Below are 27,614 nucleotides of genomic sequence, written 5' to 3'. Positions count from 1 at the left end.
ACACAGAGAAAAAACCATGTGAAGACACAGTGGGAAGGTGGCCATCTGCAAGCCAAGGAGAGAGGCTTCCAGAGACACTAAACTTGCTGATACCTTGATCTTGGACTTTATGCCCCCAATACTGTGAGATAATAAATTTCTGTTGTTTAAGCCAACCAGTTTGCGGCACTTTGTTATGGCAGCCCTAGCAAAGCAATACAACTTAGTACAAAAAGCATTTTGGGTGCATTTGTTGAAATTGCCTCAGAAACAGTATAAGCCCATGCACCAACATCAGCCTCATTACTTTACAGTCACAAACCCCTTTCAGCTTGATCACTAGCTTTTTTCATCATATTGGGCTTTAAATGGCTTTTGACTCTTTAACAAAAAATTAATTCCTCTCTCAAAAGATGAAGTGCCTTCTCCTGAGATATGCAAAAGAATACCGTGCCAACTTTAAAGGCAATTCCAAAAGGAAATTGCTTTGAGCAGCGGAGTAGAAAAAAGTGTTTTGTCTACCATGGTGACTTGCGCTGAAGAAGACAACACTCCTTAAGAGAAATATGCCACCTTATATTTGCTAAAGAATCTGTTGCTGTACTTTATATCACTGCCTCCTTTATCAAAATGCAATGTATGTACATTTTGGAACTTGCTTCACACAATTTTTTTTCCTCCAAGAGCTCAAGCTCTTCAAAGAGCTCTATGTCCTGACTTTTAAACCAAAGCTGCACAGCCTTCTGTTTCTTAATCCACAGCTGGATTGCTTTGATACTTTGGTCAAAAGGATCAGCTCTCAATGGGGCTCAGTTCACAGGCAAGCTCCAGTACAGCCCTCTCACCCCTACCCTCAGCCCGAACAAGGAAATGTGGGGGTCGTGAGGAAAGGACTGTGTGATGTGGAAAAGAGAGCAAGTCCCAGGAAAGTAGGCTTCGGTGTCTTGAGGGAAAAGAACTGAGTTGGAATCAGGGACTGTATTAGTCAGTTTTCTGCATTGCTATCAAAGAATACCTAAGGCCAGGTGCGGTGGCTCATACCTGTAATCCCAGCACTTTGGGATGCTGAGGTGGGTGGATCACGAGGTCAAAAGATTGAGACCACCCTGGCCAACATGGTGAAACCCTCTCTCTCCTAAAAAATACAAAAATTAGCTGGGCACGGTGGCACACACCTGTAGTCCCAGCTACTCAGGAAGCTGAGACTCTGTCTCAAAAAAAAAAAAAAGAATACTTAAGGCTGGGTAATTTAAAAAGAAAAGAGATTTATTTTCACTCATGATTCTGCAGGCTGTACACGAATCATGGCATCAGCATCTGCTTCTAGTGAGGCCTCAGGAAGCTTTTACTCATGGCAGAAGGTGAAGGTGGAACAGGTGTGTCATGTGGTGAAGAGAAAGCCAGAGAACTGCCAGGCTCTTCTAAACAACCAGCTTTTGTGTGAACTAATAGAGCAAGAAGTCACTCATTACCATGGAGAAGTCACCAAGCTTCCCCATGAAGCCTGGTGACTTCCCCATGGTAATGTGTGACCCAAACACTTCCTACCAAACCTTACCTCTAACATTGGGGATCACATTTTAAGACGAGTTTTGGAGGGAACAAATATCCAAACTATAACAAGGACCTTGAGTTCTTATTAGATGCACTTAGCTTGCCAGATACTTGGCATTTGACAGGCATTTTCCAAAAAAACTTTCAATTGCATTATCTTGAAAGTTATTTTAGAAGAAAAGAAGAGGTTGGACTAGGGTTCATTATCACTGTCATGATTACATCATCTCTGACTTTAAGGAGGGTCTTTGCCTGCAAATATCCCACGGCAAAAATGTCAAAAATGACACTGGCTAAAAATTTCATTGAAAAACCAAAGTCACATTTCTCAGTGGGTAGATCTCCTTAAGGATAGGGTCTGTGCTGTCATCTTCATACATGCAGTGCAGAACAAGGCACAGAGTAAGTATTCAAAATGTTGAATGAACGACCTATAGCCTTTCACTAGGTTTTCAGCTCCTGTGATTCCAATGTCTACTACCCTCTGTTGTGTTTCAGATTTCTGTCCAGTTCCCACTTGATTTTCCCTCATTTATACTTCTCATGTTGAAGCCCAGATTTATCGTAAAATAGTGCCCATGACCAGAATAGATTTTTATCTTCACCACATCTCTGAATTTGAACTTGTCAGGGCATCTGGAGGCTACAAAAAGTAACTGGATGCTATGTAAGCCTGGGTTTCAGTCTGTGGGAAATGAACTTGAACTTGGACTTGGACTGAATCTTTCCACCTTCCCCTTGTCAACCATCTCAGGCAGGTCAAGAATGGCATCATAGCCAAAGGAAACAGCCATTATAGCTCCCTTAATTTTTGATGTCACCTGACTTTAAGGTGGCATCACCTTAAGACTTCAGATTTCAAATGGTTAATATAATTAGGCTAATGCAAGGTAACTATTTGAATTAAGAAAAAGAAAATCTAGTGTATAATGACAATTCCTTTCATCAATAAGAGACCCCCAAAAACCCCAAAATACCTGTTAAAAGAGCTGCCTAGGTCTCTCACTCTCCTGGAGCTCCACGGCTGGTGTGAAATTGAAATGACTCTTTCCGATGTTCCTCCTAAAACATTCCTTATATGAGACTATTTTATGTGGGCAGAGACCAACAATGCCCCAACACAGTAAAAGAAGTTTTAATTCCTTCTCCTTAAGAAACTATTCCTCCAGTGAGCCCTCACTATTCTAGCAGACCAGCTGGCAGGCTGGCAGGTAGGGACACTCTCTTTGGGGACACCAAAGCCCTCGACAACTTCTCAACTGTGTCTGAACTTGGCAATAATGGAGAATGAGCTTTCTTTTTTTTTTTTTTTTTTTTTTGAGAATGGAGGAGTAATATATGCACAATTTACCTTTTTTCTCAGAAGCTATTTTATTCCTTATTAATGGCAGGAGAAAGTGTCCTGGCATGTAAACGCCTAATTAGGAAACTTTCAAAGCTGACACCACGTAAAACACTCACATTTTATTTAAAAGAGAAGAAAAAGAAAAAATAATTTATCATCACACTGCTAAAGAAGTCCTCCAATAAAATGAGCTTCTTATTTGTATATTTCACTTAAGCTCGGCTCAGCCTGCTGCTCTCATCCATTATGTCCAATATTCACATTCTCCTTTCTTCCTTCTTGCAGGCATTTTGTCACATTCTTATTGTCTTAGCTTGGTTTTCTCTGAAGGAAGAGCCTGATGCCAGCACTTGTGTACAGATAGATAATTTTGGAGGTGGTCCTAGGACAGAGGACAGAGGGAGAGCAGGGAGAGTGAGATGGCAAGGCAGGGAAATGCACTACTGCAGGAAGCAAGGGCTTGATTCCACCGGGACCACCTGAGAAGCCCGTTTAATGCCTTCCAGAATTGTTCTCTTTAAAGATAGGAAGCAGGTCCATGGAGTCATCAGTTCCCTTCCCGTGGGTCAAAGATTATTCCCAGGAGTATTAATTTTCGGATCTATGCATATGCTTTGGCAAAGCCAAACCCTCCTAGTATCTGTGGTGACCCAGTATAGAAAACAAAAATACATGCTGTATTAGTTATCCATTGCTGCAGGAAAAAAATAAATCACCCCAGAATTTAGTGGCTTAAAATCACAATAATTCCTGCACAATTTCTGTGAGCCTGGATGCCGGAGCAGCTGAGAAACTCTGTATCAGGGTCCCTCGTGATGTTGCAGTCAGGACATCAACCCAAGATTCCATCACCTGAGGGCATGACTGTGGCTGGGGGATCTGCTTCTAAGAGAGCCCACATGTGGCAGCTTCCTCGCTGGCTGTTGGCAATAGGCCTTATTTACTGTCACAAAGGCCTCTCCATAGAGTTGTTTGAGTGTTCTTACTGTGTGGCAGCTAGCTTCTCAAAGAACCAATGATCCAAGAGAGAACAAGGCAGAAGCCACATGTCTTTTTTGACCTCACCGATAGTATTTATGCTATTGGACTTATAGACCCACCCCAGTGAAATGTGGGAAGGGACTACACAAGAATGGGAATGGCAGGAAGTGCAGACAATCGGAATCGTCATGTGGGCTGGCCACCACATAGGGTATGTGTACAGGGGTCATTGCACAAAATACACCAAAACCGACACAGAACTGTCAACCCTGACGTGGCTGAAATGATATATGAGGACACAAAGATGTGAGTCATGCTGCGCGTGGTGGCTTACATCTGTAATCACAGCACTTTTGGGAGGCCGAGGCGGGCGGATGGCTTGATCTCACAAGTTTGAGACCAGCCTGGGCAACATGGCAAAACCCCATCTCTACAAAAAATATAGCTGGGCATGGTGGTATGCACCTATAGTCCTAGCTACTTGGGAGGCTGAGGTAGGAGGATGGCTTGAGCCTGGGAGGTGGAGGTTGCAGTGAGCCGAGATCGCACCACCACAGTCTACCTCAGGTAATACAGCCAGACTTAGTCTCAAAAAATTTAAAAAAAACGTAAAGGATGTGAGTCATGGTATTCCAGATGCCTGTTCCAGCTAGGCGCTTTTCATGCTTCCCACCACTCAGACCCAACCATTTCCTTGGCTCCTCAAGCTGAACCCAGGATATGCAATTAAACAAAGATCTCAGAAAATACTGAGGCACAAAGCTGATCTCAAATTCTAAAATGACAAGTACAATAAATGACCTGAAAATGGCCTACATCTTGGATTGTTTAAATCATTTAGGAAGTTTATTTCTTGGTTTTCTTTTACTCCAAAGCTACAGAAGGCAGACTGCAGAAGCTAACACATGACTGTCTGCCTTTCAACAGGGGAAAAGAACGGGTCAGATGCTCCAGCTTTATGAAACAGAACATTACCCTAAAGCAAACAAACCTGTGTAAAACATTGTCAACAGGAAAAATATGGAAAATGAATCTCTAAGTATACAAGTTTTATTTGGGAATAATAGGCAAGAAGTAGGACTGCAGTCCGGGACATACATACATACAGATCAGAGTGGCTTCTGATATGTCCAGAAAACAAAGGAACCGATTAGGATTCATGGGGGAAAGAGGAGGTTTACACAAGCTGTTTTGAAAGAAAGCTTATTGGCACTAGCGGTGTCTTACAAGAGCTGGTGGGTTCTGATTGGTGAATGTCAGTAGTTGCTAGGTAGGACTTGTAACCTTGGAGTTGTAGTTAGGTGCATGTAAGTTTTCCTTTGTTTGTTTTGGTTTTTTTTATTGAGACAGAGTCTCACTCTTTCACCAGGCTGGAGTGCAGTGGCATGATCTCAGCTCACTGCAACCTCCGCCTCCCAGGTTCAAGCAATTCTCCTGCATCAGCCTCCCAAATAGCTAGGATTACAAGCATATGCCACCATGCCCAGCTAATTTGTGTGTGTGTGTATTTTTATTACAGGCAGGGTTTCGCCATGTTGGCCAGGCTGGTCTCGAACTCCTGACCTCAGGTGATCTGCCCGCCTCAGCCTCCCAAAGTGCTGAGTTTACAGGTACGTGCCATCCTTATCGTTTTTTGATTGGGCTTGTGAGACAATTTTTAAAACAGGCAAATGTTCTTATATAAGTGGCTCTCTCTCCTTGTGCTGCTAGCTGCAGTTTGAAAAAAATTTCTTGTGATAGCTCCTGTAGTCAGACAAATCATATGTGAGAGCCCTCCCTTCATGGCCTTCTCTGACCCCAATGGCCACAGTTTGACATAGGTGACTCTATTTTGAATCATACAACTTCCACGACTTGAATGTAATTGGAACCTGTTCCTCACAAGGACAAGATTCATTTTGATTTGAGTCCAGTTAACAATGCAACTGACTCCTCTAGACTTTCAGAGCCTTAGAGGATGATGAACACATGCCCCAAAGTCTTTACTGCAGCATGGCTACTCTGGCTCCAGTCACTGTCCTCAACTTTCCAGGCAAGGGCAGGACACAAAACATAGGAGTAATGTGTATGTCAGAACAGAAAACCCTAGCACTTGCCAGCCAGCAGACTTCTCATATATTTTATTGGCCAGAACAGTGTCACATGGCCATTCCAGGTTATCAGAGAAGATGGGGATATTGTTAAAATTTATTTGTTATTAAAATTTAAAAAAATTAGAAACAAGTTAGGCACAGTGGCTCACGCCTATAATCCCAGCACTTTGTGAGGTCAAGGAGGGTAGATTACTTGAGGCCAGGAGTTGAAGACCAGCCTGTCCAACATGGCAAAAGCCCTTCTCTACTAAAAAATACAAAAATTAGCCAGGCGAGGTGGTACACACCTGTAATCCCAGCTACTTGGGAGGCTGAGGCAGGAGGATCACTTGAACCCAGGAGGCAAAGGTTGCAGTGAGCCAAGATCCCACCATTGCACTTCGGCCTAGGCAACAGATTAAGACACTGTCTCAAAAATAAATACATACATACATACATAAATGCATAAATAAATTTTAGAGACAGGGTTTCATTCTGTTGCCCATGCAGGAGTGCAGTTTTAGGGACAGAGTTTTGTTCTGTTACCCATGCTGGAGCACAGCGGTGCCAACACAGCTCACTGCAACCTCCAACTCCCGGGCTCAAGTGATCCTCTGGTCTTGGCCTCCCAAAGCTCTGAGATTACAGGCACGATTCCCTGTGGGGAGTTTTTTTAAAGCTGATTATCAAAACTGGGTTCTATAAATAAGGGAAAAGGGGAGGTTGGATATTGGATGGGCAATTAGGTGTTTTTGCAACCCAGGGTTTTTGAGCCTATTCTATGGGTGGAAATGCTTTTTGCTACACTCACCTAAAAGGTCCAGAGAGTCAAAGGGATCTTGAGCCACTAAACAACCAGCCACTGGTTAGTTCATAGTGGTGTGAAATAAAGAAGCCCCTCTGTGGCATGACCCACTGTTGTTGGGTTTTCTGTTACATGCAGTTGAACTCAATGCCTGATTGATACAACCCACAGAAATATTTTTATTTTTTCTTGAGAGGGAATCTTGCTGTGTCACCCAGGCTGGAGTGGCATAATCTTGGCTCCCTGCAGCATCTGTCTCCTGGGTTCAAGCGATTCTCCTGCTTCAGCCTCCTGAGTAGCTGGGATGACAGCTACATACCATCATGTCTGGCTAATTTTTTTTCTTTTTAATAGAGATGGGGTTTCACATGTTGGCCAGGCTGGTCTCAAACTCCTGACCTCAGGTGATCTGCCCACTTTGGCCTCCCAAGTGCTGGGATTACAGGCATGAGCTACCGTGCCCAGCTGGAAATATTTTTAGATCATCTCTAACCAAGTGATAATTTTGTTGCATTAATTGTTAAATTTAAAATTTGTTCATTATCTTCAAAGATGTGGTTTCAAAGTTGTCAAATCTGTAAACATCATCATTGTTGACCTTCTGAAAAAAATATTAGTTGCATGATAATCCTGACGATTCTGCACATTGATGTTTTTCTGCTTATTTTTTTCCCCGGTCCCTTTAACTGGACACGCTCTCACACACCTTTGGGTCTTCACGTCTGACAAGCCCTCTGTCTAGATGCTACCCCCTCTCCCTACCCCTCCCCAATTTGCCAAACACCTCTTTGCAAAGGCTTTCCCTGAATCCTGCAATCTAAACCAAGTAACTCAGTCATATTCTCATGCAGACAGAACAATTTCTTTTGGAAACTTACTGCATTTATACATACCTATTTCCTTTTGAGGGTGTATAATATGTTTTCCCACTGAACTATAAGTTCTGTGAGGTCAGGTGCTGTGCTAGTTGTGTTCACGCCTGTCCTGGTCCTGAGAGGAGAAGAGTGCCCACTGGAATGTTATGCCCACATTGACTTTCAAGAAGCCCCTGGAAGGTTCAAGTGGGATGCTCTTGTTCAAAGGATTGATAGAATCTAGACATGATCAGAGATGATGCCCATAGTGGATTCTGCTAATTGAAATGTTTAAGCTTTTCCATTTGTTTCTTATTTTTCATTTTTTTCTCTAAGCCTCTGGGGAACAAGGCATGTGTCCAGGGATGGCAAGTTCCACAAAGCAGTCTGGGCAAACTTCCAGGCCGTCCAGCCAATCAACAGAGTTTCCAGGGATGACAGGCCAGGTTGTCATCCCTCTTAGTCACTCTAAACAGGGCAAAAATACTGGTTGTCCACAGTTAAAAGTGAGGATCTGCCGGGCGCGGTGGCTCACGCCTGTAATCCCAGCACTTTGGGAGGCCGAGGAGGGTGGATCACAAGGTCAAGAGATGGAGACCATCCTGGTCAACGTGGTGAAACCCTGTCTCTACTAAAATACAAAAAATTAGCTGGGCATGGTGGCACGTGCCTGTAATCCCAGCGACTCAGGAGGCTGGGGCAGGAGAATTGCCTGAACCCGGGAGCGGAGGTTGCGGTGAGCCGAGATCGCGCCATTGCACTCCAGCCTGGGTAGCATAAGTGAAACTCCGTCTCAAAAAAAAAAAAAATAAAAAAAAAAAAAAAAAAAAAAGTGAGGGTCTTTAAATTCTTGCTTATATAATATTTCTTACTGCTTGCAGTTTGCAGAAGTAAATACAGATTGGAAACTATCTGTTTATACCCTGGTGGCAAAGCAGGCATCTGGAGAGTATTTAACTGTGGTAATACTTTTCTCCCAATAAATGTTCTGTTTGTGACAATATAACACCAAGTTATTTGGCATTTCAGAAAGGTACCATTCTCCTTCTGGGTGCTATACAAAACTGACAGCAAGATTTCAAGACAAGCTATTTTGAGAATATTAAAACATGCACCAAATCAAATGAGAAGACCAGGAAAAACTGAAAAGAAGTCCAATTTATAAGAAAAGTTGAAAATATAATGCCTGCTTAGAAAATTACTGTTTGCTGTGTATTCTACTTCTTTCCTTTAAAGACGACTATGATGGAAATGCCCATTAAAGATTCCTGCCTATCAGGAAATCTTGTTTATCTACACTGGGGCTTGAAAGACATGGAGGCAGGAAGTGGGATAAGAGAGATGGGGAGACAGAGGTCAACTGGAAGCTGCATTTCCAGGTATAGGCTACACACTGTGAGGCCATAATAACAGCAGATCAGCTAGAGACAGGTGTTCTGGAATATTTGGATGCTTATATATCCAGATTACTAGAGTCCCAAAGGAGCCAGGTAGAAGGAATTCTAGTGAATAAATAAAACTTTGACCCAGCATTTATTTAATCCAAGGTAGTAATTTTACAAGCTGCTTCATTTTATACTGAAATTAGGACATAAATTGTAAATAAGTTAAGATTTTAAGTCACTAAATAAAATTAATTTAAAAGTAGACTATATGAAGGGGGATAAAAATTATCTTACCAGTCATTTACTCATTATTTAAAAGGTGCCCACTCTAAGATATAAAAATAGCATTTATATATTTTTCCTGGTTTTTATACACCAAAACACCCTAAAAGTACTGTAAGAAAATAACATTTTAAAAAATGGATAATACTTTTCGGTACCTTTTAGAAAATAATTTTTGAAAGGTTACTGAAAAATTATTCACCAGAGGTCATCAATACTAAAGAATTAACCAGTAAATATCAGAGACATAGAGTTAATAAACCTAAGGTAGAGAATTGCATGCTTTTCTACTTTCTGTATCACTCTAATAAGGGTAATAGGTTTAAATCAAGAGAGGAGATAACTGCCTTTGCCAAAAACAAAATTATTTTTGAACACTATTCCTACTGGGGAAAAAAAATTATAAATTTGATGGGGCCAGAATACCCATCCAGAAGTTATGACCTTATACTTAAAGCCACTTTCAAGTTCACAAGAACAGGGTGTGCTGTGGGTCACTCAATCTACCTCCTGGGGAATCAGGCTCATAAAGTGGAAGCTGAGGCCAGAAAAATGAGTAGGATGCAGCAAACATCTTTTATCAGTGCCAATAAACTGTACATGTGCTCTCAAAAATGCTTCTATTGTTGTTGCTGTTTCATTTGAACTACAACTTGGAATTAACACGGCACAGAACAATCCTGCCCCTCTGTTCTGAAGTACTAGTAGGTAAGTAAATGAGTAACTCCCTACAACTTCCCCACAAGAGTATGTATAAGAAGCCTGACCCACGGTAGAACTCTAGTCTAGCTGAGCTTCTTTCATAGCTTGCATTGCTTGTGTTTTCTTCTTTAGGTAAATAGTAGAATGACTTCACCAGTCATATTACAGTTTAATCTGTGGCACTTAGGCTAGAAGAAACACAGATGGAACTAATGAAGGTTTTACTGTGTGGACAGTGTGATACTTACTGTGTTTGAGTGACACTGTTTTGTATATATACACAGAGAAAAGTTTTAACAAGCCATCATTTGCTATGACAATGGGGCATATGAGTGGTTCTCAAACCAAGGAGCAGAGATTATCTCTTTGTGAGAACAAATTTGATTAAGAGGCATTCCTCGTGTGCTTTTTGTGGTACTGAACAGACAGCCAAATGCTTAGCTTCAATGTAACCATCTTTCCAGTACCCTTGAGAAAAAAGCTGCCTGTCAACACTTGGGTAAACAATATCTAGAAGTGATGGAAGGAAAAGTACTCAGGAGCAGGAAAGCAATGGACATTAATTCATGAAACAACCAGAATCCTCAAAATGAGAATAGAATTCTGGGCCCTCCCCTCTTCAGTTTCCTCAAACTTTCCACAGCCTTTAGACTCAAGGGATTCTTCCCTGCTTGCAATGAATATGGTGAACACTCCAAGGTTTGTGCCAACAGAGAAGAGAGCCCAGTTAACATGAAATAATGAGACATCCTTTAAAGTCATACACAGTCACTTCCCCTGTCCCTGCCCCATAGGCCAGCAAAATGCTAGTCATGAAGACATGGGCCCAGCAACTGGCTCTTTTCTAGAAAATTACCGGCTCTTTTCTAGAAGCTTCACTAGACTCAGGTGAAAACTTGAAATCTGGACGTGTAAAATCTTTTCACATAGCATGATCTTTTCATTTCTGTTAAGTCTCTAAAACAAAACGTAGTGAAACATCGCTTAGGCAGAAAGCTTGCGGGGTTGTGGGATGGCAGAGATGAGGGGTGGGGTGAAGGGGGTGTGGAAAAGGAGGCGTGAAAGGGAAGGAAATCCAGGAGATTATTTGTACCAATCTCGTTGCTAAAAATGTCTGCTTCCTTCCTTGGGGATCAGAGTTTGCAGAACATTTTCTCTTTCTCTGTTAACAGAAGATCTTGTAAAATGATAGCCACTGAATCAACTAAATACATTCAACAAATATTGATGAGTATTCTCTTTTTTTTTTTTGAGACGGAGTTTCGCTCTTGTTACCCAGGCTGGAGTGCAATGGTGCGATCTCGGCTCACCGCAACCTCCGCCTCCTGGGTTCAGGCAATTCTCCTGCCTCAGCCTCCTGAGTAGCTGGGATTACAGGCACGCACCACCATGCCCAGCTAATTTTTTGTATTTTTAGTAGAGACGGGGTTTCACCATGTTGACCAGGATGGTCTCGATCTCTTGACCTCGTGATCCACCCGCCTCGGCCTCCCAAAGTGCTGGGATTACAGGCTTGAGCCACCGCGCCCGGCTTGATGAGAATTCTCTATGTTTTTGATAATGTGCTGGCACAAAAGAAGATACAAAAATGAGTAAACTCAATCCCCATCGTTGACAGTTTACTAAGAACATATACAATGACTCCCTAAGAGATTAATCTACAAAGTATGTGAATTGGTTTCAAAGCGGAAGTAATTGATTAATTCATATCCATTTGCCTATTTATTTACTTAGATACTTAAGGTCTAGGAGATTGTATCAGGACACTCTTTAAAGTTGCTTTAAAAATATCAATTTTCTTGTTTTATCTTTTTTTTTAATTAAAAAAGATATTACTTACTTTAAAAAAAAAAAAAAAAAAGCTTTTTCTTAAAACAAAGACGGGGTTTCACCTTGTTGGTCAGGCTGGTCTTGAACTCCCGACCTCAGGTGATCCGCCCACCTTGGCCTCCAAAGTGCTTGGATTATAGGCATGAGCCACCATGCCCGGCAGTTTTATCTTCTTTTCTAAAACCTTTAATTTTAAATAAATAGAATGAAATAAAATTAACAACCTTTGACATGAGACACAGCTGTGGTTCTGAAAATAAGGGACAAAGGCTGTGAAATAGAAAACAGATATCCCAAAACTCATGCATTGTTCTACAATTCTACAAAATTGTCCTCAAAGCCTCTTCCAGTGACTGTAAAACAGGCTTATAAATTAGAAGCAGAAAAGGACATCAATAAAGACCACAATTTAGAGAATAGAGATGGAAAAATATTTAAAGCAAACCAAAGAACTAAAGAAGGATAGTTACCGATGGTCATTTTGTACATAGGCATAAAGCTCCCACAATTAGATCAAGAGCAACCTGTTAGACAAGCAGGAAATTACCAGAAGTAAGCATATTAGCATAAGTTAAAACTATCAGCTGATAACAAAGGGGCTATAGGTAACAAGTTAAAAAATTCAAAGAGCACAAATGGTCTGGGACCACTGGGTAGGAACTAGCAGCTCTTCCCACCTTAATAATTCCTGGGAAATCACATCATTACGAAATTGTTTTTCATAATGGTGGCCCTGAGTCATCAAGGAAAACTTTAAATCCTGTCAGTATTCTCCATTTTAAAAAACAGGAAATGTTCTGGGGCCAGGAGACTACGTAATGTATTTTAGGGTTTTATAGGCAACATTTGGTTGTGTAGACATTTTACATATTCCCTAGGAACTGAAATCTCCCTGATTAATCGGGGGTTTACAGTGTCCTTCAGAAAACTCTCTCTAATAACTATCAGCCAAGTTTCATTAGAGAAAATAGTAGGTTATCTTTTCTATATACTCTCACAATGATTTTATAACACAATCTGGTCTATTCTAGGGAAAGCATTTTGTGTAGAATTTAGATAGATGGAGAGATGATAAGGAGGGAGGTGACAGCAGTAGAAACAGCATGAAGGTATGTGGCGACTTGGCACATTCACTAATGCCAAGTATAAACTGACTGCACAGAGATTCTGTGGTGGAAGGTAGAGAGAGGCAGGACACTGTGAGTGAGTCATGGCATTGGGAGGGTATAAGGAAATGAGCCCATGTCTCTGTCTTCTTTAATAGATGTGAAGACCGCAGTGTTTTGTTCTAACAGGCATGCCCTGTTCAGGCCCCAGGACAGGGCCACACTTCTGTGAAGAGTCTCTGTCTTTCATGTGGAGGAAGACAGCACTGGAATAGGAAATAAACTTGACAAACAGGCCGTTATAGAGGTGGGCGAGAGAGTGCCTTGCTTTCTCTGGGCCTCACTTTCCTGGGCCTTGACTTGGAGCTGTCTGGATATGAAAGCAGAAGGTGGTCTCTGTCTTGGGGCAGCGGGGAAGGAACAAAGCCAAAATATATCCAAGGGTCCTGGAAGGATGAGCAAGCCTGATCTCCTTATCTAGAGTTCTTAGTTACTGTGTCCATTTCCCGTTAATAACCATGGAACTTTTGCAGAGTCTTCTTGAACCTTACAGCCTCTTCTCAAGTGGTCATCCAGTCTACATTGCAAACAGCTGTGACTAACTTCCTACCTCCCGAGACAATCTTAGAGAATCATTAGGAGAGAGCCATGTTAACATTAATTCGCCTCTCATCAGTAAGACTTTATCTCTGGTGTACCGGAGGATCCAACTTTATCATCACTCTCTTTCTTGCTCTTTGTGGAATAATGCCTTCTCTGGTTCTTCTAGTTCTTGCATCCACACCTATCAAGTGACATGTACATTAGATTACGTGGAGGCTGATAAGACTACGCACTTGATAGATTTTCCAGGACTTTTTCTGGTCCATTAGTCCTTTCATATTTTTTTAAGACCCATACCAGAGGCTGAGTGGGAAAAAGAGAGGTGTTAACAAAGATTGAAATGACTAATGGACCAGATTTTTTTTTGTAGACAAAATTATAGGCTATTACCTTAAATTGTCATCCATTTTGTGGCTCTATTTTAAAAATTTACTAGTATATTGGGCATTGCTAAATATACCTAAAAGACAGTTGTGCAGCAGCATACCTCAGACATAGCATTATTTCCAACCAATAAAGATGGTAGCATTGACCCACAATCCTTGTCTCAGCTGCCTGCCTGAGTGGAATTCCCACTCCTTTTGGTATGGTTTTGAGAGTTGGGACATCCTCTTTATCTACTGGCTTCTGTGGTATTTACTGCATCTAAAATGAAAGATTCTGCCTTTAAGTGTTGCCTGGAAAAAACACAGTAACTTGCTTTCTTTTATTCATTCATTTGAAGTAATTATTGCTATCATAGTCTCATGTGCATTTTTCCCAAACCATAATGATTTGAGACTTATAGAGTATGGTAAAACAGTTGGATTGTTTTTTCAGAGAGGCAATTTTGTGAAGAAAATGGTAGTAATCTGAGCCACTTTTTGGTTTCTAAAGATTTCATCTGTTCACAGGACAATTTCAGGATTCGTACAGTTGCTTACCTGGAAGCTGAGAACCTGTGTTCAAAATCTTGTTTTCCATCTCCCACATGCAGAGTGCTGGTATGAGAACTTAAAATAAGACACATTTTTTGTAGAATTTTCCTTTCCTACCTCCTTTGGCTCAGAGTATCTCTGAGTTCTTTGTAATTAGTTTAAAAGAAACATGAAAAAATGTTATAGTCTTTTCAAATAAACTACATGTTTCCCCTAGGAATTCATACTAAAATGTGTATTTATTTTTAAAAACCAAATGATATGAATATAAGAAATGCAATACTGGGTCAGCCCAATGGTCTAACCAGCCTGTGGTTTCCAAGTTTCATAGTACTCCATTAATGTTGACCTCAGAAGTTTTGGGATATATTTCAAACTCCCTGGTTTCCTTTAATACTCAAATCTGAATCTACCATTCAGAGATTCATCCAAACCTTTCCTGAACTTACTTATATCTCTTACTTACATCAACTATAGAAATAATGAGTACCATAGTGGCAAGGTTACTATATCCTACCTACTATGAAACTATAGCAAGGATATTACTACAGTGAGATGAAGAATTGGGATAAATAATTCAATCTATCACAATTATTTTCTTTTTCTTGAGACAGGGTCTCACTCTGTTGCCCAGGCTGGAGTGCAGTGGTATGATCATGGCTCACTTCAACCTCAGCCTTCTGGGCTCAAGTAATACTCCTGCCTCAGCCTCCTGAGAAGCTGGAACCATATGCATGTGCTACCCTGCCAGGCTAATTTTTTTCTTGTTTTTTTACTTTTTGTAGAGACAGGCTCTATGTTGCCCAGGCTGGTCTTGAACTCCTGAGCTCAAGCAGTCCTCCCATTTCGGCCTCCCAATGTGCTGGGATTACAGGTGTGAATCACTATGCCTGGCCTACAATTATTTCCTTGGTTACGACTATTCATATCCCTCCCAGATGCAAAACTCCCCCATCCCCATCTTGTGACATCTCTACCCAACCCCAAGACCTCATCAAATCATGGCATCTGCCAAAAGCCTATGATCTTTGTGATCTGTAAGTCCAAATGCTACTACTTAGATCCAAAGTCCTATAAGCTGAATAGAAATTATCTACCTCCTACATACTTACAGTAGGCACCTTCTAAGACGGTCCCAATGGTCCCTGCCTACTGGTATTTGTGGCCTTGTGTTACCTCCTTCCTAAGAGTAACTTGCTTCTAGAATGTGGCAGCATGGAGGGATGTCACTTCTGTGAATAGGTTACATAAGAGTGGCTTCCATCTTGCTAGCAGACTCTGTCTCTTTTGCTGGCTCTGATAAAGCAAGCTACTATGCTAAGGAGGCTCACATGGTAAGCAAGCTGCCATGCTAAGGAGGCTCACATGGTAAGCAAGCTGCCATGCTAAGGAGGCTCACTGAGGCTAACACCCATCAAGGAACCAAAACCTGGCAATTATTTAAGTGAGCTTGGGAGTGGATCCTTCCCCAGTCAAACTTTCAGATGAACCCCAATCCCTGGCTGACGATTTGAACAAAGTCTTATGACAGACCCTGAATCAGATAATCCAGTTCAGCTGTGCCTGGAATTCTTTCCCACAGAAACCATGAGATAATAAATATGTGTTCTGTTGTTTTAAATGACTAAACCTTAGGGATGTTACTTAGCAATAGATAATTAATTAGCAGTAGATAATTAGTACATCTAATGTACAATGGTGGAACAGGGACAGGATAACTGCAATAAATACTCCCACTTGAAAAAGTAAAGACTGGGCTGGGTGTAATCTTAACACTTTCGGAGGCTGAGGGGGGCAGATTGTTTGAGTTCAGGAGTTTGCGACCAGCCTGGACAACATGGCAAAACCCCATCTCTACAAAAAAAGAAAAGAAAAGAAAAGAAAATTAGCTGGGTATGATGGCGTACACCTGTAGTCCCAGCTACTCAGGAGGCTGAGGCATGGGAATCACTTGAACCGGGGGCAGAGGTTGCAGTGAGCTGAGATTGTGCCACTGCACTCTAGCCTGTGTGACAGAGTGAGACCTTGTCTCAAAAAAAAAAAGGAAAAGAAAAGGAAAAAAAGACTAGGAGGAACATCACAATCATTGGCCCACAACTTTCCCATTAGGTAAGTATTGTGGGAATCCCTATTATGAACATAGTGAGGTCCCACTACCCTAAGGCGAGGATGTTCCTTACTAGATACTCATTCTGCTTCATAAGGATAGCTCTCAAGTCCTTTTTCTCCATTGCTCTTGGTTCTATTTTCTCAGAGGCCCTTCCTGTTCCATGATACTTCTTGATCTTTTGTGAAGAGAACATTGCTGCCCACCACCCAATCCCAGAACCATTGCCACTTCTAGGTATTAATTTCTGTATTGGTCAGCTATTGCTGCTTAACAAACAACCACAAAAATGTCAGTATCTTACAATAATAAGCACTTATTGCCCCCTGTGGTCTACAGACCTGAGGGTGGCTCTGCTTCAGGCCACGAGTCCATTTGGCTTATTCTATTCTGAGGGTCTGTGCCAGAAAGAAAAAGTCCACACTCATAAGCATGTTTTCTGTTCACATCACAGACACTAAAATCCCATTGACCTAAAAGCTAAGGCCAAAGTCAAGGGGCAGGAAAGTATATTTTGCCATCATGAGATCATGTGGAGAACACAGAGAATATGTGAAGAAAGAACTGATTTCCATTATTCAACCTATATCACACTATATAAATTTTATGTGAAGAAGGGTTTCTCGGGAGGTGGAGGTTGCAGTGAGCTGAGATTGTGCCACTTCACTCCAGCCTGGGCGACAGAGCGAGACACTCTGTTAAACATTATTGTTTAATGGACACAGAGTTTCAGTTTGGGATGACTGAATGTTCTGGTGATGGACAGCGGTGATGCCTGCATCATGTAAATGTACTTCAAGCCACTGAACTGTACACTTAAAATATGGTTAAAATGGCAAATTCTATTTTTTCTTCTTTTTAGCCACCTATAGTCTTACCAATTTAATGTTCTTTTATGTGGTATATTTTAATCACAAAAAAATTGCTTCATAGAAAAAATATATTCTAAAGCTAAAAACAAATAATTAGGATAATCTATACCACTGTACTTCTCTACCATAATAGGTAAAGAGTTGACCATATTTAATAATTAAATCTTATGCCAAATAAAAATGACATTGGGAAGGGCTGAGAAACTCTTATGACATATCTATGTTTCAAAGAAAATGAGGCTCCTACAGAGACATGATAAACCTGTTATGACTGAAGAAAATCCACTTATTTCAAATTTATATTCTTGTTCAGAAAACCAAGAGATAAATCTGAATGGCAGCAGTCTTCATATGTCAGTACTTGCATGTTTGAAAATTTGCAGCTCTAGGAATGCACTCTTAGAGCTCCCTTTAAGAGAGCCTGATTCAAGGAGTATAGTTTGCAGACAGCCTCCAGCTGCTGAACCTTCAGAATCCAGCACAGTGTCATGCTGAGGTGACACTCCCTGAGCCTCTCCAATGACTAAGCTCAGTGGGAGTAGTAGACATGGGCCATTCTTGCCTACTATGGAACTCTTTCTTTTTTGTGAGACAGAGTCTTGCTCTCTTGCCAGGCTGGAGTGCAGTGGCGCGATCTCGGCTCATTGCAATCTCCACCTCCTGGGTATTCAAGCCATTCCCCTGCCTCAGCCTCCCCAGTACCTGGGCCTACAGGCACACACCACTGTGCCCAGCTAATGTGTGTGTGTGTGTGTGTGTGTGTGTGTGTATGTGTGTGTTTAGTAGAGACAGGGTTTCATCATGTTGGCCAGGATGATCTCGATCTCCTGACCTCATGATCTGCCTCCCAAAGTGCTGGGATTACAGGTGTAAGCCACTGTGCCCCGCCTACTATGAGCTCTTCTAATGGGCGGTCTTTGTTCTGACACTCGGCATTAGCCTGGCTGAGAATTTCACAGAGCTGCGCTGCAGTCCGGACAGTTTTCCTACCCAAATCCCTTCCATTACAGGTGTCAGATCCTCATCATGGCTTGAGGCTCTCCCGCTCCTTCTTTACTCCTGCTCCCTCTCCTCGTTATCCTTCGCTGGCATTTCTCCCAGAATTGCACATCCAGTTCTTAGTGTCTGTTTCCTGGAGGGCCTGAACTAACACAGAAACTCTGTAAGTTTTGTTAGGCATGTTTGAGTTGACTCAGAAAAAAGGTGTTGACATGATTCAAATATTTGCCCTACTTTAATAATATTAAAAGAATGAAGATTGTTTCCTGAAAACTGGTTCTCTAGGCTATCTCAGCCTGGCTGACTTGAACTAGGTGACTGGCATTTGGGGAGCTGGTTTCACTAGGTCGGTTGAATATAGCTGGAGGCCCCATTGACGTTTTTATTCAGGCTGTAAAAGAGGGCAACACTGCACCAAAATATAGAAGTAAACCAAAAAGGAATGGAGCACAGGAAACTGGAGATATAATATGGGCTGCAAATGGCAATCACAGAATCAAGGCATTGGGAGAGACGGATTCTCTGAGTCAGGCTAGAAAGTCAGTCCCTGACTAGTCAGTATATGTCTTAGAGATGCCTGGTGTAATTAACTTTCTAGGGCTTTCCAAACATATTACAAATTGGGTGGCTTAAAACAAGTCATATTCTCACAGGTCAAGAAGCCAGCAGTCTGCAGTCAAGGTGCCGGTATATTGATTACTTAAGTATTCAGAGGGAGAACCTGTCCCATGCAGCTCTCCTAGCTTCTGGTGGCTTCCGGCAGTCCTTATCTGTGGGAGCAGAACTACCATCTCTGCCTCGCGTGCCACATGGTATTCTCCCTGTATGTCGGTGTCTCTGTGTCCACATTTGCCTCCTCCTCTAAGGACATGAGTCATAGTGTGTTCGGGACCCACTTCAATCCAGGGTGACCTCATCTTAACTTGACTACATCTGCAAAGTCCCCATTCCAAATTCACAGGTTCCAGATGGACCTGAATATGGGAGGTTGGGAGGGTGGGTCACTATTCAGCCCAGTACACCTAGAAACTCGAGTTTACATTAAAAACTAGCCTTTAGATTGGTGTCATAAGAGATCAAGAAGAATTTTCTGGTGGTGAGACTTTGAAAATAGGAATATAGGGTCTTGTTGCAGATCTGAGGCATGAGAAGGTACCGACTTCCTTTCTGATCACTGTTCTTAAGATATTACTTAATCGATACTCCTTGGCTTCCAGTCTTCAGAGCAGGGAAATATCTGCTTTAGTGCATTTGTGTACATGGATTTGGCCCACTCCTTTACCGTCAATTGTTTCTATAGAGGAAGGCAGATAGCAGAGTCCAAATACTAAATTGCCAGAATCATGCCGGAGAGTGAGAGAGACAGCCACTTTGGGTGGAGGTGGGCAGCCACAGCATTTAAGTGGAATGGGGGAAGGAATCTAGGTTATTTTTTATCTTTTTCCCAAACCTCTTTATTCTGACATCCCTAACCCCGCTTCACTCTTAGATCTATGAGTACCTAGTTTTGCCAGTTCCTGAATATACGGAGGATTCTGCAGTAAATCAGGTCGGTTCTCAACTTTCTGCACTGACAGCTAAGAATGTGTCTCTGTTCTGCTATGTAAATGTCTATTCATCCATCTACTTTCAGATTGCAAAATTTTGTTGTTCTTTTCCTGTTTTTCTCATACTTTTTTTTTTGCTGTGGGTATTCATGTGTCTCATCTATCGATTTATCCATCTATCTATCTTCCTATTCATCCATCCATCTCCCTTCGTTATAGTTTGAGTGAGGCTTTGGAGGGAATAAAATTAGATGCATATATTAACCTGACATCTTAACCTGAAATTCCAGATTTAAAGTGATACCATCAATATGACTGTGAGGTTTTCTCTAGTAATGCTAAGCAGCTCAGGTGCAGGAATGAAGTGGGCAGACATTTAATCAGGGTTGAAGCTTTGCCAGATGAAAAACAGAAGAGGGAGGAGACAAGCCTCAAAGGTATTTTAATTGCAAGGGAGTCATCATAATGATGCACCCCAGACTCCAGAGCTGGATGAAGAGGATAGTGAGGACGTTAGATGGTGAGTGAAAAAACAGAGTCAGTGGGGACTGGAGTCTCAAAATTAAAAAAAAAATGTTCAATTGGGTACACAAAATTAAGGGAGCAGGAAGGATTGTGAGTGGAGGGCCAATTTAGATTTGAGACTTTGCAGAGGTGGCTATTGGGTATGACCTTGGGAAGGGGTGGTGTGGCAGATTCTTTTGCCACAGCATCATTCATCCATTGACCTGCTACAATGTCACACCTCCATTAAGAGGTGGAGTCTTATTCTTTCCCCTTGAATCTGGACCCGCCCTATAACTTGGTTATAGCCAACTGGGTAGAAATGAAGCTGTGTGATTTCCTACGCTAGGTAAGATAATGTCGACCTGGCTCTAGTGGAACGCTCCCTCTGGGGAAAGCCAGCATATGAGAGCCACCAACTACCCAGGGACTGCCACGCTGGAGAGGCCATGTGTAGGTGCTCTGGTTGACTGTCCCAGCCGAAAGCATCCCTGCCAAAGTACTAGACATATGAGTGAGGCTGTCTTGGACCCTACTAGAGCAGCCAGTCAGGTGGCTTCAGTTGATACCATGAGAAACAGAATTGCCTAGGCCAGATCAAGAACCGTGCCTGAATTCTCGACCTACATCATTTGTCAAGTATGATTAAATGTTTATGATTTGCAAGTCTCTATCTTTCATCCAGACCTCTCCCATGAACTCCAGAGTCATATATCCAACTGCCTTCAGAACATCTACAGTTAGATGGCTAATTTGCATCTCAAATTTAACATGTCCAAAACTGAGTTCTGGATAGTTCTCTCAAATCTGCTCTTACCTACCTCAGTTAAAGACAATTAAATAAAGTCTTCCAGTTGTGCAGGCCAAAAACTTTGCTATCTCCCCCACTCCTTCCTTTCTCACATATTCCATATTCAATATGTTAGAAACTCCCATGGGCTCTATCTTCAAAATATATCCAGATTTCAATCCCTTCTCACCAGTTCCACTGCTACTACCCTGGTCCAAGCTGCCATCATCTCTTGCCTGGATTACAATGATAGTCACTTACAGGTTTTGCTGTGCTGTCCTTGTTCATCTTTGGTCTACACAGCTAACTTACTCAAAGGGATCCTGCTAAAATGTCAGATTATATCCCTCTTCTGTTCAGAATCCTCCAATGACCTGCCATCTCAATTAGTTAAGAAATGCCAAAATGAATTTACTAGGACCTACGGAGCCTGCCTCACCTCTCTGTTCTACTTTTTTTGTGCTCCTACAGTGGCTTCCTCCCTGGTCCTTCATCTGGATAGGTGTAGTCATGTCTCAGGGGCTTTGCACTAGTTGCTTCTTCTGCTGGAAAACTCTTCTTCAGAGACCCATGTAGCTAGCAATCTGTCACGGAGACACCATTCCTTGCTTCTTTTTTCTCCTTAGCATGTATCACTGTCTAGCATACTATATATTTTACTTATTTATTGCCTGTTTTCCCCAGTTGAATGTAAGGGCCATAAGGCAGGAAATTTTGCCTAATTTGTTTACTGCTGATTAAACTAGTACCATGCACATAGACAGCACTTGAAACATATTTATTGAATGACAATTTCTCAGTACAGTGTATACTATCCCCATCAAAGGAAAAAAAAACATTAAGGGCAAAACAAGAGGTGGGGGGGCAGGAATAGCTAAAGAAAATTCTAACAAGAGTTATCTATAATTATAGCTTTTATTTATTATATCTTCAATCATTTATTCATAATTTTCTAATTGCATTCTTGATGAATATCTGACTTCATCAAAAGAGTGAATCCACTAGGCAAAGTTCATTTATTTTTCATGATGTTCCTCTTTTGATTTTGAGTCTTTACTCTCCAGGAGTCCTAAGAGAACTGCATCAGCCTCTAGTATAGTTGTATCTGTTGTTCCTCCCAGGAACCTAGACGTAAGTTCCAGATCTACGAGCCGCAAGCGGACCTTGGTTCCTTGCTGATATTTCCTAAATAGTAAGAAAAAAATGTCCATTAATTCTGAATATCATAACGTGAACAACCAGTTTAACAACCACCACCAAATGCCAATTTTAATTTATGTTAGCTCAAGATGAAGTTAACACTGGTATCTGAGAAATAGTTGTATTTGACATAAAAGTAATTTGGTTATATAAGAATTTTTTTCTCCCCTGCCCCACCACTTTTTTGTTTAAAAAAAAAAAAAAAAATGACAGGGTCTCACTTTGTTACCCTGGATGGCGTACAGTGGCACAATCATAGTTTACTGTAAGTTCAAACTTCTGGGCTCAAGCGACTCTCCCACCTTCATCTCCCAAGCAGCTAGGACAACAAGCATGCACCACCATGCCTAGTTAATTTCAGAGTCAGAATCTCTCTGTGTTGCCCAGACTGGTCTCAAACTCCTGCCCTCAAGTGACCCTCCCACGTTGGCCTCCTAAATTGTTGGGATTACAGGTGTGAGCCACTGCCAGCTCTAGAATTTTCATCTTAAAGTTGCTTTTAAAGATTTTAAAATCACAGTAAACTGAAATTCAAGCAAGTCAGTTCTTAAAACCGGTGTTTGCTTTAATTTGTCATTTAAAGTCAGAGAGTGTCAAGGGGAAAAGAAGTTTCAAATACATTTTCCTCCTGAAATTAAAACTTCCTTTTAAAGTAAAATTTTACAAAAGCAAAATGGAAAAAAGTCTAGGTATAAAGTATTCAGTATTTGGGATTGGTTGCATTGTTATTAAAATGTAATGCCAGCTGGATGACCTGGAGGACTTTATAATCCAGGCACAGTAAGACAAATCCCACGTGATCTTTCACTTATATGCGAAGTCTAAAAGAGTTGAACGCCTAGAAGTAGAGAGGACTACAGCCCCTGTGGTTACCAGGTCAAAGGATGTTAGTCAAAATTTCAGTTAGATAGGAGGAATAAGTTCAAGAGATCTGTTGCACATCATGGTGATGACGGTTAATAACAATGTGTTGTAGACTCAGTAATTGCTAAATGAGTAGATTTTGTGTTCTCATCACCAAAAATCATTAAGTATATAAGGTAATGCGTTTATTAGCTCAATTTGGCTATCCCACAATGTATACATGTTTCAAAACAGAATGTTATACCCAATAAATATGTACAATTTTTATTAGTTAAAAAGAAATTAGGAAAGAAAACGTAATGTGAGCCATAACACACGATGACTCAATTTAGTCAATAAAATACTCAAGTATTTTATAATGCCAAGTGATAACTGATATCCATTTGCCTTTCTTCCTCAATTATTTTAAAAGTTAAATATCAACATTCTAGAATAGCAAGAGTGAAAATGCTGCTGATTAAAAATCACAAATCTGTAACAATCTAAATATATACTTTATATATTCTAATTTAATTTTAAAATTAAAACAACTTCATAGAAAATGGAGAAACAATGTTCTCAAAAAAGTCACTGGAAAATAATTTTGGTAGACTACACATGAATAGTCTCCACGCAATATTTGGGTATTCTGAAAACACTTATATATAGTCCACCAAGTAAACATTTAGGCTATTCAGCTTTTTTTGAGAAATTCTGATTTTAGAAATAAATGTTCTTTTGTAAAATTTTGTTCTTTTGGAAAATGATGAAGTCAATCACATTTTCTAGCCCTTCTATATGTTTATATGCATATATGTATATATGTGTATTTGATATCACAGGCAATATTCTGTGTCTTTGCTTTGAAAAGCTATATGTAATATCGAGATATCCTCCATGTTACAGATAGAAAAATTATGGTACAGGGAAGTAAAGCTACTGGCCTAATGCCACACAGTGGTCTAAGAGGATTCCAGATTATTCTGCTCTTCCTTAAGTTTTCAATTACCTATGACCTCTTGAAAGAACAGTAAACATAATCCCTTTAGGAGTGGTAACAATTTATCACTTCATACAGTCTTATAATGTCTTTCCTATGAAGTAAAATGTAAGGCATACCGCTACCATTCAACTCATTATTTTAATTATTCTCCATTAGGAAAACAGCTACTTTCAATGGTTACAAATAAATTATCATTAAAAACAATATCTACTGCCTCATGCAATGTTATTTTTACATATTTTTTTAATTGGGGGGGAAAAAGCCCCCTACACAGTTTTGCAGAAATCTTGTATTTCCTATTAAAACCAAAGAATACTACCTGTCTTGAAAGGCAAATAGGATGTCTCCACCGAGCACATTCGAAATGAAAATAGCCTGTGTTTTTACTGCTTGGTGTGTTTCTTTTAACTTCAAGTGCTTGCTTCTGACTGATCTTTGTGAACTCCTGCCTAAATGGATTCAATCTCAGCCTTTACCAAGACTGCTCTCTTCCACTGTGCACTTTCTCAGGCCATATGCTGCAGTAAACGAGCCTGCATGTCTGAGCTGTATAGGAAAAGGGCAATTAAATCTGGTTTTGCATTTCTGTATGAAGGGCATGATTTAAAGAGTTTCCTTTGGAGAGGTTTCTGACATTCTTTCCACAGACATTCTTTAACATCTGTCAGTGCATGCTACTGATGGTTCTCACAGACTTAAAATAGGGAGAATCTCTCTGACTAGTTCTTTGATATAAATATATTAAGTAATACAAAGCCAACAAATACAAAGCTTGGATTGAACCTCAGCATCCAAAGAGAATATTGTGAGGAATTCTGACTTTGCTAGTCAAATTAGCTGTCTTGCTGTAATCATAATTCTCAGAAGTTTTAAAATAGTTCTTTTGAAATCATTAACCATCTATGATTTCATCCTACTAGGTTACAATCATTCAGACACTTTTCTGGCTTTCTCATAATTCCTTAATTAGAGTTTTAAGACTATAGAAGAAAAGTTTCCATTTTCTCTTTTTTCAAGAGGAAGAAAAACATTTCTAAAGGTTTAATTAGCATCAATTTGTTTCTTTTTCTAATTCATACCCATGCTCATAGTCATACCAATCCACATGTGAAGTCAGCAGCCATGTTCCTGTGTGTATGTGTGTGAGTATGTAGGAATGTGTATGTATTTTCTTCTTTAAATAAACTGTCTGGGCTTCAATTTCATCATTGTTTAAAAGCACAGGGTCAGAAAAGACCTTAGATCTTTTGCAGTTGAATGATTTTATTCTACTTTTATACAATTCTAAGTGTTCGGAAATTGTGATAATAATGTAATGTGATATTACATGCAAAATTGATTATATATAAAAAATGCAAACTTTTAAGCCTTTTTATTAGCTACATAAAATACTGTAATAATCTTGAACATTCAATTAAGTGAATCTTTATATGCAGACTACTTGGTTTGTTTCAGATTTGCCCCAGTTTTCCAAGTACCATCTGCCATGTTCCCTTGACCTGTCTAGTCTATCGCTTCTTTCCATTCAATCTGTAAGATGCCTATGAAGAGTCTCCCATTTGTTATTTTTATTCCCTAGATGATCATAAGCATGTAACACTGCATAACCCCTAACTGATTTCTAGAAAATCTATTGAATAAGTGGCTGATTATTTAAAAGATATGATTAAGTATTGCTATGTGTTTTAGTATCGCTCATCACTGTACTACCTACCATCGAGCACAGAAGCCATGATTAACAAAATATACATGAGAGGATGTTAAAAAAAGTCCTACTCCTGGGAACATCACACACTGGGGTTTGTTGTGGATTGGGGGGCTAAGGGAGGGACAGCGAGGGGTCGTGAGATTGGGGAGGGATAACACTGAAAGAAATGCCTGATGTAGGTGATGGGGGGATGGAGACAGCAAACCACCATAGCATGTGTGTACCTATGCAACATTCCTGCAAGATCTGCACATGTACCCCAGAACTTAAAGTACAATAAAAAAGGAAAAGTCCTACTCCTCTCCAATATTTCTAGTCATTATTAAAATTTCAAATACAGCACAAGTCCTAATTTATTATCCCAGGTCATTAGAAGATACAAATTAAGATACAATAATTATTATAATCATAATTTTTGAAACCTGAATTATTCCCAAAAGTCCTTTAAAAAAATAATGATTATCACTTTAAAAATACTATCTCGAGTGTGCCTACCATTAGGTCAAATAAACAATATGTATAAATGCCCATTGGAAACCTACATGCTGTTATGGCAATGAGCAAAAGACACTATTCATAATACCAAAGCACATTTCCTCAAACTGCAATTATCCTGAATACTTTAATCTTGTTCTAAAAATCTAATATGAATATATAATTTTCAAGTTCTTTTTAACCTTGCCCTGCTAGTATTTTGTCCCACCACAAACAGAAGTTTTGTCTCTTGTTCAAGCATTGATTTTATGAAATGTGAAAATGGAGCATTTATAAATGTTTAGTAAATAATTTCATTTTTAATAATGTGGAATATGCATATAATACATTATAAATGGTATCAATAATAATAGTTATAATTTTTTCTCAAGTTACAAAAGAAGATGTGTCAAGAAATGAGGGAGAGCCAGCTATGGTGGCTCACACCTGTAATCCTAGCACCTGGGGAGACCAAGGCAGGAGGATTGCTTGAGTTCAGAAATTCAATACAAGCCTGGGCAACATGGCAAAAGCCCATCTCCACAACACAACAATTACAGAAATTAGCTAGACTTGGTGGCACATGGCTGTGGTCCCAGCTACTTGGAAGGCTAAGGTGGGAGGATTGCTTGAGCTTAGGAGGTCGAGGCTACAGTAAGCCAAGATTACATCACTGCACTCAGGCCTGGGTGACACAGCAAGCCCCTGTCTCAAAAAAAAAAAAAAAAGAAAAAAGAAAAAAAGAAAAAGAAGAAAAGGAAAGGAAAAAGGAAAGGAGGAAAAGGAAAATCTTATTGAAAGAAAGGAAGGGAGGGAGGAAAGGAAGGGAGGGAGGGAAGGAAGGAAGGAGGGAAGGAAGGAGGGAGGGACGGAGGGATGGAGGGAAGGAGGGAGGGATGGATGAAGGGAGGAAGGGTTGGTGGGAGGGGAAAAGAAAAATCCTGTCACCTAACAACCTTATGAAGTCTATTTTCATTAACAAACTAGATACTTTTTGCTAGTCAAAATATGAATATATATATATGGAAGGGGCAAAAAAAAAAAAGGAAACAGAAGGAGTAAATGCTTTCAGGTATCTGAAATATGCTCACTAAAACTGGGATCAAACTTGGTAGTATTATGGCATCTAAGCAAAAGGGGATGTGTTTTGTA

General features: G+C 40.4%; 1 protein-coding gene across 4 annotated transcripts in view; it reads right to left on the bottom strand.

Moving 5' to 3' along the window:
* MRPS28 (mitochondrial ribosomal protein S28) overlaps nt 1–27,614 on the bottom strand; it is a 163,083-nt gene that overhangs the window by 32,194 nt on the left and 103,275 nt on the right. For 2 of the 4 annotated variants that reach the window (XM_032250630.1, XM_032250634.1), the window contains exon 3: nt 20,067–22,419. The exons of 1 other annotated variant lie outside the window; for it this stretch is intronic. In XM_032250630.1, coding sequence (XP_032106521.1) covers nt 22,251–22,419 — 169 coding nt within the window. In that variant the 3' untranslated portion in view covers nt 20,067–22,250. Of the gene's footprint in view, nt 1–2,826; nt 3,261–20,066; nt 22,420–27,614 lie in introns of those variants that run through there. One more of the 4 variants, XM_032250644.1, reaches the window with a different exon arrangement.

Source organism: Sapajus apella, unplaced genomic scaffold, assembly GCF_009761245.1.
Source record: "Sapajus apella isolate SASKATOON/1434 unplaced genomic scaffold, GSC_monkey_1.0 scaffold3, whole genome shotgun sequence".
NCBI lineage: Eukaryota > Metazoa > Chordata > Mammalia > Primates > Cebidae > Sapajus > Sapajus apella.
The sequence above is the reverse complement of the archived record's forward strand: the minus strand, read 5'-3'. Positions and strand labels throughout refer to the sequence as shown.